At 41.7% G+C, this 11,522-nt stretch overlaps 1 protein-coding gene across 1 annotated transcript in view; it reads left to right on the top strand.

The window, feature by feature from the left end:
• LOC307236365 (atlastin-3-like) overlaps positions 1–10,001 on the top strand; it is an 11,028-nt gene extending 1,027 nt beyond the window's left edge. Inside the window, exons 2-14 of the mRNA XM_080008757.1 lie at positions 171–392; positions 721–855; positions 4,014–4,118; positions 4,244–4,294; positions 4,478–4,534; positions 4,756–4,848; positions 5,027–5,165; positions 5,254–5,381; positions 5,463–5,519; positions 5,609–5,680; positions 6,234–6,425; positions 6,724–6,963; positions 9,091–10,001. Of these exons, the coding sequence (XP_079864883.1) occupies positions 189–392; positions 721–855; positions 4,014–4,118; positions 4,244–4,294; positions 4,478–4,534; positions 4,756–4,848; positions 5,027–5,165; positions 5,254–5,381; positions 5,463–5,519; positions 5,609–5,680; positions 6,234–6,425; positions 6,724–6,963; positions 9,091–9,150 (1,533 nt within the window). The 5' untranslated portion in view covers positions 171–188 and the 3' untranslated portion in view covers positions 9,151–10,001. The remainder of the gene's footprint in view (positions 1–170; positions 393–720; positions 856–4,013; positions 4,119–4,243; positions 4,295–4,477; positions 4,535–4,755; positions 4,849–5,026; positions 5,166–5,253; positions 5,382–5,462; positions 5,520–5,608; positions 5,681–6,233; positions 6,426–6,723; positions 6,964–9,090) is intronic.
• Positions 10,002–11,522: the final 1,521 nt, after the last annotated feature.

Here is an 11,522-nt window from a genome sequence, read left to right as displayed (position 1 = left end):
GATTCAAGATGTTTATTTATCACATACATATACATATACATATGATATGATCAATAGTAATTTGCATTTATTGATGTGTTTTGCAAAACATAATTGAGGGAGTTTAGCTGCAGGGCTGGCCACTTGAGCTTCAGACTCTCTCATCCATGTGTCATGTGTGATATCTGCAGGGACCAGCACCTCTAACGATGGAGACTGACCCAGGGCCAGTTCAGATTGTTACTGTGTGCAAAGAGGATCATTCCTTTGCTTTGGACACAGAGGCTTTGGGGCGTGTTCTCCTCGCTCCTGAGATCCGAGACAAGCATGTGGTGGTGCTCTCTGTAGCTGGAGCCTTCCGAAAGGGGAAAAGCTTCCTGCTTGACTTCATGCTCCGTTACATGTATAGAAAGGTGAGCTGCATTGTAACCTGATCAGTCTCCAATTATCCCCATTCACACACATACATCTATACTTCATACATTCATACTGTCGATTTGTTAGTTGAAATTACTCAGATGCCTGGAGCTACAAGCTGATGTTGGACAATCAGAAATTGAAATGTTTATATCTTAAGTAGTGAATGCATTATTGTGATTATGGAAAACAAATAATGTACATCAATATACTGTATTTCAATATTAAAATGTTAAATTCCTCTGAATAACTAGCAGGTTAAAATAATGTTTTCACACCTTATGTATATTTCTGGATTTATTTGAAGCTATTTTTTATTTTCAGGATGATGAAAACTGGCTGGGAGGGGACGATGAGCCCTTGACTGGATTTTCTTGGAGGGGCGGCTCAGAGCCAGAGACAACAGGCATCCAGCTGTGGAGTCAGGTTTTCCTTGTTCAAAAGAGTGATGGAACAGAGGTACACACACTGCTACCAATGTGAAACAACTTTATGGGGGTTTACAATTACATATATGGATCTTATGAGACCCAAAAAATAGTTTATCAATGCCAATACCAGTGAAATTCCAGAATTTTTTCACAACTTCTTCCATTGCAAAACATAAATAAATCTCATGTTCTTCAGCATACATCCTTTTTTTTGTACGTATTATGCATATGTCCTTCAGGTATTTAACAGTAAACAACATTATGCTTCAGTGAGATAATATGGGAAACGACTTAACAGCTACTGGGACCCTCCAGCTATCGAAAAATACACACAAATATACAAGTAGACAGCTTTTGTAAGCATGAGGTGATTCCAAACCAAATATGTTGATGTCAGATTTTCAAATTGTAGTACGGGAAGGAGGGAAGTAGAGAACAATAGAAGAGAAAGAGGGTAGATGAGGATAGATTTGATGATCAGTCATTAGAACCAATTATTCCCATTGAAAAAACTGCATGAAAATATTGGTGGATGAGGATTAAAAAATTTTAGTAGGTTGGACATGAAGGGAAGTGTAGAAGGAGAATGAGTAAATGGAACTGTAGAGAAGGAGAATCATGAAAAGCACAAACAATAAGAAAAGAGTCCTAACAATGAAGCCAAGAAGAATCAGAGATAAGCATAGATGGAGGACAGGACAGCTTGTCAGGTACCCAGTGCATTAGTAACAGAATTCTAAACCGTTTAAAAAAAAATAATAATAATAATAAGCCATTCTCCAACGATACAGATCTGTTGTAAGACAATGTATATTTTGTTTTATGATATAAGTTTTAAATCCACCTTCCCCATCTTAAAGTAACTGAGTAATGACTGGCAGATCATTATCATTTTCATAAAGGGAGTGCCAGCGATTGTTGGGGAACAGCAAACCTTAATTTCATAAGAAGCTTGAGAAACACTAGTCCAAACCCACCCATGCAGATCCTTTTTTTGAAGTGTTCACATGATAGATTCTCATTTTTGCTTATTTTTATCATAATACTTGTACTAAAAAAAATATATAATAAAAATTGTATGTGTGTGTGTATGTATGTATGTATGTATGTATGTATGTATGTATGTATGTATGTATATATATATATATACACACACACACACACACACACTACTCACAAAAAGTTAGGGATATTTGGCTTTCGGGTGTAGTTTATGGAAAATATAAAAAGTTCACGCTACAGCGATATTATATCATGAAAGTATGGCATTTTAGGAGAAGCATGCAATGGTGATTTCCTCATCTCAAACAATCTATTGAAACAAAAGCCAACAACTGCGGTGGGTATACCACAACAAAAAATGTCAATGTCTCAATAACTTGTCATGTGCCCTTGAGCATCAATTACAGCTTGACAACGACGTCTCCTGCTGTTCACAAGTCAACTTATTGTCTGCTGAGGCCTGGCACCCCACTCTCCTTGAAGGGCGGCCCTCAGGTCATTGAGGTTCTGGGGTACAGAGTTACGAGCCTCTACACGGCGACTCAGCTGATCCCATAGGTTTTCTGTGGGATTCGGGTCTGGAGAAAGTGCAGGCCACTCCATTTGCGGTACCCCAGTCTCCAGCAGCCGTTCCCTAATGATGCCACCTCCATGAGCTGGAGCATTGTCGTCCATGAAGATGAAATTAGGCCTGTGTTGTTCATGCAGGGGCACAGTGACTGGATTAATGATGTTATTCAGGTAGTATGGGCTTGTCACTGTACGATTCACAAAGTGTAGGGCAGTAATGTATTGACTAGACACACCTGCCCGGACTGCAACACCACCATCACCAAAGGCTCGTCTGGTGACAACAGTGGCTGATGCATAGGGCTCTCCTTGACGTCTCCAACATCGTTGGCGGCCATCATTTCTGCTCAACGTGAATCGACTTTCATCAGAGAACAGCACTGAGGCCCACCGGTCCCTCGTCCAGCATAAATACTCCCTGGCCCATGCAAGACGTTGATGCCTGTGCCTGGTGGTGTGATCAGGTACCTTTGCAGGTCGTCTAGCACGCAGACCACGCTGATGTAGATGGTTCGAATGGTCTGACGTGACACTTGGGTGCCTCTCACCTCCCCTAAATGTGCCTGGAGTTGAGTGGCGTTCATCATCCGGTTCCGCAGGGCACTGTTCACAATGAAGTGGTCATCAGTGTGGGATGTGGCCAAAGGACGTCCATGCCTTTCTGTGACTCTTCCAGTCTCTGTATCTCTGTTGCAACCTGCTGATGACACTCTGTGACACTCTTAAGCTCAGTGGCCACTTCCCTCTGAGAACATCCTGTTTGAAGCCTCGCAATGGCGAGGTACTTTTGATCAGTTGTTAGGTTTCGTCTTGGTCTCATGATGTCAACATGTGAACAGCATGATGAAGAGGACTGTTTGAAATACCAATTCTAATTGAACCAGGAAATGTATTGGTCGATTCATGGATCAAACACCTGTTGTGAATTTTGCCGTTCAGCTCCTTGTTAGAGAACAGCAAGTTGTGCAAAAAGTACTGAAACATTGAACAGTTGGACATGTGCATTCAAAAGTTTAGAGAAGGTCAAATTAAGTTCACCTGTAAAGGTTGTAGTGCATTTTATCTTCATCCTGAAATTTCACCCGAAAGCCGAATATCCCTAACTTTTTGTGAGTAGTGTATATATGAAAAGCACAGACAAACCAAGACTTTTTAAAGAGAAATGTACAGGCCCCACTGCCCTACTGTACGTAACATACTGTACTGCATACTGTATCACTGTTTTGCGTTACTGTATACTGCGCTGTATTGCTGTTCTGTTCGGTGTTACTGTATTGCCATGTCGTACTGTTGTCTACTGTACTGTATATCTCCATACTCACTTTATTCACATACACTTTGCACATATCTGTATATACAAATAGCCTATCCCATATACATAACTCTAGTCCCTTCACTTCTATTTTGTACCCCCACTTTGCATTATCTTTTAGAGTCTTATGTTATTTTTTATTTTATATATATTATTATATTCACCTACTGCATTACATTTTAGGAATCAGTAAGTTTCAGTTAATTCGCAGTATGTGTGTATGTGACAAACATCTTGAATCTTAATATTTACAATATAAGCCTAATATGGAAAAGCTGTGTTTGTTTTATTTGGCCCTGTAGGTGGCAGTATTACTGATGGACACTCAAGGAGCCTTTGACAACCAGTCCACTGTGAAAGACTGTGCCACCATCTTTGCCCTCAGCACCATGACCAGCTCAATGCAGGTGGGTTTTTTTTTCTTCGGTATGCATTCTCTATGTCATGATTCATTGTCATTTGAAAGTGATGTATAAATATGTGCATCGAACAGTCTATTTAATATGCTGCCAATAATGTTTGTTTCTTGTAGATCTACAATCTCTCCCAGAACATACAAGAGGATGATCTGCAGCAGCTGCAGGTTTGCGTCAATAAATGACATAAGGAAGAACACCTCAAGAATATTTGATGTATTGGGCAGAGTAGAGTCACACTTCTGTGGCCTTAAACGACATGTTTCAGAAATTCAAAATGGCAGTTTTCTGGGCTGGCTTAGAATGTCACATTTTCAGTCTTTGCTTGACATCACATTTGCTTCTCATAGCTGTTTACAGAGTATGGACGCCTCGCCCTGGACGAAATCTTTCAGAAGCCCTTCCAGGTAAAAATTCCACACAATGTGTCTCTAGCATTGCTAGTTATAGACCACTTATCTGTGGGGGGGGGTACAATATCTGTTAATCAACTATGTAATGTATCACAAAATGCTTCACATGCTATCACACATTAGTGTAAAAGCCACGCGTAGCACCACCCATCAATGTTTTTTTCCTGATGCAATAGAGTAATATGAAATACTGAATGTTTCTCCTCTTCCAACAGTCCTTGATGTTTCTTATCAGGGATTGGAGTTTTCCTTATGAATACACTTATGGGTTGAGAGGAGGCAGTGAGTTCCTGGATAAAAGGCTACAGGTAAAATTTTTGAATTTGTGATTGAGTTTCAGCTAAATACTTTAGTTGGAAAGAACTTCTGTTAATGCTGATTTATTTATATTTTTATTGTTCACTGGACTCTGTGAGATCTTTTACAGGTAAGAGGCTTTGCTATTTTATTTATTACATTTTTAATCTATCCCTTTTTGATTTTTAGGTCAAGGAGACCCAGCACGAGGAGCTGCAAACTGTGAGAGAGCACATTCACTCCTGCTTCACCCACATTTCCTGTTTCCTTTTGCCTCATCCGGGATTAAAGGTTGCCACCAGCCCTGCTTTCCAAGGCCAACTTATTGGTAAACCTGCCATTTTTTTCACCCCTCAGCAAGGTGTAATGTCGTGGAATGCCTACTATACTGGATTAATTTGAACTTAATGTGACAGATGTGGCGCCAGCGTTTAAGCAGTCGCTGCAGAGCCTCATCCCTTCTCTGCTGCATCCGGACAAACTTGCCGAGAAAGAAATCAACGGCAACAAAGTGACCTGCATGGGTCTGCTTGAGTTCTTTAAGGTGACGTCCTAGTCATACTTGTGTTCCTGCTAAAGCTCGGCCGGTAAAGCGTCTCTGATGCAGGAATCTTTGTACTCACAGGCATACATCAAGATTTACCAAGGAGAAGACTTGCCACACCCAAAGTCCATGCTGATGGTACATATTGAATTTACACAATTCTGCTGCAAAAAAATATGATCTGATTTGTATTCCGAAATTATAGACTGCGTCCTATCTTATCCAAGGCAACAGCAGAGGCCAACAACCTGGCAGCGGTGGCATCAGCTAAAGACCAATATTACAAGAACATGGAGAAGGTGGGTTGACTATTCCAAAATGAGAGATGGCAGAACCGGTTCACTTACATATTGATGATGATGAATTAATAATGCCTCCTTGCGTTAGAGTGCCTGCACGAAAGCTACTCCTCCATCCACTCAAATTTGTCTTACCGAAGCAGTGGCCACAAAATCAGAAGCTCTTAAATAAATATATAAATATATTAATAAGCGTTAAAGTAATTGCACAAGTATTTTACTTAACTGGTTGTAGTTGTTTATTTATTAATTGGCACTGTATTATTTTCAGTAAGTACATCTCCATTTGGAAAAGTACAAACGTCCTGTCTTCATGGCAGGTGTGAACAAAGATGGCCATGTGTGACCTCATGTGTATGTTTTTTCAATACAGTTATACTCTTATCATGAAGTGGAAAATATTCTGCATTCAGATTGAAATGCAGTGAACATATTTTTTTTAATGTAATTCTTCTCACTGTCATGAGATGCCGTTTCTTCTTTTGATTTAATTTTCAGAACCGTGCTAACTACTGACACGTTCTCCCGTCTCTGCTCTTTGTTTCCGGTGAAGGTTTGTGGAGGAGACCTACCCTATGTTTCTCCGGACTCTCTGGAGGAGAAGCACCACTTTTTCTTCCAGGAGTCTCGTCACGCCTTCTCCTCCACCAAGAAGATGGGCGGGAAGGACTTTTGTGACCAATACCAAGAACAGCTGGAGAAAGAGCTAGAGGAAATGTGGAAGTCTTTCAGCAAGCACAACGAAGTAAGGATCTCCTCCACAAATGAGGGCTTACGGTTTAAACTTACATTCCTGACAAATAACTTTCGGATTTAATAAACAAAGCAATTGAATACTGTTTGGACATAAGCACATTTCATATGTAAATACATCACATAACACAAAGTTAAAGAGAAATTGAAGACAGCTTGTTTGTAACGACACTTAAAAAATATATCGTTTTCTAGAGTTTCCATAAACAATAAATGAGATAGATTTTTGCTAATCTTGTTTTCGAAGGGTATTCTGAATAATTCTTTTTTTTGTCTCTCTTTTAATCAAGTCAAAGAATGTCTTCAGTGCATTCCGGACTCCTGCAGTGCTGTTTGTCCTGGTTTGCCTCATGTATGTGCTGTCAGGGCTGCTGCTCTTCATCGGTCTCGCCACTGTTGCCGCTGCGTGTGACTGTGTGGTGGGACTGGCCATGGTTGCCATGCTGACTTGGGCTTTTATCCGCTACTCCGGTCGGTACCGGGGTGTGGGAGGAGCAATTGACCAAGCCGCTGGCGTCATTCTGGAGCAGGTGAGATCAACAGGAGATGTTGGTCAGTTTTCTGAACTTGCTTGTCAGTTTAAAAATGCAAATGATAACTTGAGTCGCTTTCCCAAGCCACCCCAAGAAGAGAAAAAGAGCTATCAATCTGTCAGGCCGGGTGAGGTTTCCCGTGTTGAGTTCCGTCAATTCCTTTAAGTTTCAGCTTTGCAACCATACTCCCCCCGGAACCCAAAGATTTTGGTTTCCCGGGTAGCTGCCCGGCAGGTCATGGGAATAACGCCGCCGGATCGCTAGTCGGCATCGTTTATGGTCGGAACTACGATGGTATCTGATCGTCCACTGGAGTCCACTGGCAATGTTCCATATTGGCGTAATGTGGGGAAAAGGAGGTGTTGATGTTCCATAAAAGTTGTTTCGTAAATTTCCCCATTCTTGACCTAGTATCATTTACAGGAAAATGCAGGTACGGCTGTGAATGGAGGTGTGTGTGAATGGAAGCAGTAACATTGCCGGGAAAAGCACGTAAAGTATGGGGTGGAGCTGAATACGAATACTGGCAAAGCACAAATACAGGGTGTGGCAGTTTCAGCGCCCTCCGGCACAGAGACACAGACGATGGGGTTGAGAAAACACAGTGCTCAGCTGCAAAGATGAGAAACTGTAACGGGTCCAGTCTCTACAGAGACATCTCTTCATATTCTTAAATTGTATAATTTTTCTTCTTAAAAATGCCACTAGGACCCTAGACCTGTCGTTTAGAGTTAGGGGTGCAGTGGCGTCGGGGACAAGCGCTTCACTGGCTGCACCGGACAGGGAGAGGTAGAACGTTCCTTCTCCGGAGGCAGGGAGTGTAGAAATTGAGGGTTGAAAACAGTCACACTGATTTAATAACATTGGGTTACGGTTATTGGGTCTGGGGGCTTGGTGGGCTCGATACAGACCTTCTCCATAAAGGAGGCCAATGTGTAAACGACTACCTACTGCCTTTGTCAGATGTTTTTGTTTTTTATCCAGCAATGTTATGGATTCCATGTGGGAGAGGGACTTTAAAGATGCTTCCCTGTGGCAACAATTCTTTCATGTCACTCCCCCTTTCCGATCACTTCCTCGGCTTCCCTTCTCTACTCAGAACTAATTTAAGACACTTCGGCTGTACGTCACTTAGTTGTGAACTATTTTATTGTTTTTGTTTTTTTTTGTTTTTTTTTTGTTTTCTGTGCTTTTTTATTACCGCAACATCTCCGGACCATTAAAGATGGTTGTTAAAGTAATGAATGCACTTTAGCTTAGCTTAGCTTAGTTTAGTGTAAAATGGCAGAACATACAATGACAGTGCAGAAATGAATACATCGCTACATCCCTCACTACTCTTTCTAATGTCATTTTTGAAATTAATATTTCTTTCAAAAATATGAAATACTACATTTTTACGGTAATGTAGGGCTACATTACTGTAACAATTGTCTTTTTGCTCCGATGTATATAGGTTAGTGATTTCTTTTTTTTGCTAAGAAAAGCACAGAAAAAACACTGAAATAATATCATAGTTAAAACCAACTAAGTGGGTCATATAGTAGGTCTGTACTTAAATATTATAATGAATTATTTCACATTCTCTATGAATATGTGTATCAATTCATTTGAAACATGTTTTATAGTGGTTTCATGAATGACCCAGCTACAGTCACTGGTCAGGTTCCAGAATCTGGCTCGCTCCACTCCTCCACCCTTGCAGGCTGCCACACTCCTCCGGCACTACATGAACTCAGAAGTCGCACGTCCCAGTCAACGTTCTCATCCCTGGTGCCACGATGGTGGAATGAGCTCTCCCGCCCTTCTGTCAGAATGGCTGAATCGCTTCCCATTTTTCATCGCAAACTCCTTCGGCAACACCTGGGCCCCACTTACACAGACCTGGTTATCTCATGTCATCTCCCTAACCCTGTCTATCTCAAAAGGATCTCTGTTCCCCGTTACAACAAAACTTATTCTGCTTACTACTATTATACTATCTAATCCTAATGATAAGACCGCATCCAAGTGTGAGGGAAGAATTTAAACCAAAGCTTTCCCACGTCAGCAAACATGGTAAAGTGCACTGTCAGTGATTTGTTTGCAGTTCAATGAACATATCCTAATTTCTCTTGTTTTCAGGCTACTGTGGCGGTGAATAAGTCAAGAGGGAAACTCGTTGAAAAGAAGAAATCCAACTAGAAGACTCCTGACGCTTCATAATCCTGATGCAACGCAAGCAGCGTACAACACAAGTACACATTCAGCTCTAAAGCCTTATCATGCCATCCCTTGGAACGAACATCCAGCAAAATATCATTACATTGGCACAAGGTCGAAAATTTGATGTCGGCTCACCAGCAATATGCAAAGTCTTTTGCCCATTGAAGTTGTATGACGGTGACTTCAGTCACTGCAGAAACTGGTCAGATCTGTGTCCAGCACAGTAACTGTCCACTGACAGTTCTTGTTTTTGACACTGCCATCCTTGTGTGTTTACCATTGGTCTTAAAATATAACACTATGTTTACCTTGAAACCTTCAGCACAAGTAATGTTTGCGGCAGATCTTTAATTGAATGCATCATAACTTTATTTTTTTGTTGTTGTTCATTCAGGGGTAGTGAGCAAACTTCAGTTGTAGAGCTTGGAACAATTAACTAAAATATGCTAGCTTTAATGCATTTATTTGTATTCATTCTGCTGTTTTACCACTTTGTGGTGAGAGAAACATTCCATTCTATTAGAAAATTTGCAGTATGTTGGACAAACTAGCTTTTGTATGAAAATGTCACAATTTTGAAAAGCAGGGTAAGTAGTTTTCTATACCACAAAGGATCTCTTTCTGTCTTATTCAGGAAGCCACAAAGCTTTTTGGCTTGAACTTAATTGTGTGTTATTTTGGGATAGCTTATATGTAGAACTTGGTTTATTTTAAATCCGGGACCCCCAAAGAGGAAGCACGATGTGAAAACTGGAATTCCATTTAGTGGAACTGGTCATCAATCAGCCAAAGAATCAGCTTTACAAAGGTGTGTGTGTGTGTGTGTGTGTGTGTGGGTGGGTGGGTGGGTGGGTGGGTGGGTGGGTGGGTTGTGTGTGTGTGTTAATATATAAAAATTGATCCTTTGACCTCTCACCTTGAATAAACATATCATTAAAGCACTAATGTAAGCTAAAAATATAGAAAGTATTTGGGAAAAAAACCGTTTCATTGCTATAGACTGTTACAGATTGCAGGATTCCTGTTCTACATAAACTGGTGCATTTGCATCAAACAGAACCATTGTCTTCACATGGACCAAACATGAATACATCATGAACTTTAAAAAAATCTACCATGTGAAGGGTTGTGGGTAATGGAGTAAGAGACATTGACATGCTGTCACTTAAACACTAATCTAGAGGTGTTGCTGATTTTTGACTTGCAAAGTTCAACCAATAAATATATTAATGTTTCATGTACTCTCAACTAATGCTCCTTTTCATGTTAGCAACCTCATATGAAAGCCGATTACATGTTTGTCATATCATACTCCAGTTTTGGGGGAAATCATACCAAAGCTTTCATTGCATCAGGTGTGTAAGAGTCGGGTTTGTGCTAAAACGTGGCTTCGACCCTTTCAGACGCAAGGTGTATTTCCATGGTTTCACGGGAGCTCGGCTGGTTGATTGGTCTGTACACGGGGATTCAATTGGTATTGAGCTTCCCGTCTGAATCTGGGGAAAACAAAACTGGAATGTCCCTTTAACTGGACTAAAATGGACGAGGTGTTATTCTGAGAAATATTAAACGCTGCAACCGACGGTCATTTTGCACTCCTCCCTTATGCCCCTTTCCACAAGAGGAGAAAACGAAATATTCCCATGCGTTTAATATGACTTTTTTTTTAAATCACATCCCATAGTTGAAGTGGTATTATTGGTAGTATTTTGTGGGGTGTGTGGTGGCCTGGGTGACTTCCGAGAGCTTTTGCAAGAGAATAAATTGTGTTTAAGGGGAAAAGTGTTCCTCCGTCCTTGTGTATGTTCTGTCTTCAATTCACTTGCTCCGAATCGACAGGAAGCTTTAACACACGATCCGAGACGAGAACCTGGCGACACCGCGGGACGAAGGGCGCTTCGCCCCGCTGTAGAAATACGCGATGTCCGTCATCTTGCACCGGCCCGCTGCGTCGGACGCCCGCCGACGAGCCGCTTCCTCGGCTCTTTCCGTAGCGAAGGGCGCTCCGTTGAATCGTCCCTTGTTCCCTTATATGGCGATCGGCGTCGTGGCCCGCCTCGTGGCGAGGCGCGTTCACCGCCGCCGCTGCCGTTTACTTCCTTATTTGGAAGCGAGTGAAGTCTGGGGGGCGGGGAGAGGGAGCAGGGTGAGTGGGTGGGTGGAGGTGGAGGTGGAGGGGTGGGGGGCACGAGGGGAAGCCCACCCTCCCATTCTGAAAAGCGCTGCGCGTCCTTCTGCGCGATGTTCGTCACACACAAAAAAAAAAAAAAATACGCGGCGTGTACACAGCGTGTCGCCCTAACGACGGAGCACGTCCCGACATTTTGGCTTCACGGAGAACACGTTTATGA

The sequence above is a fragment of the Zeus faber genome, assembly GCF_960531495.2.
Source record: "Zeus faber genome assembly, chromosome: 10".
Classification (NCBI taxonomy): Eukaryota; Metazoa; Chordata; class Actinopteri; order Zeiformes; family Zeidae; genus Zeus; species Zeus faber.
The sequence above is the reverse complement of the archived record's forward strand: the minus strand, read 5'-3'. Positions and strand labels throughout refer to the sequence as shown.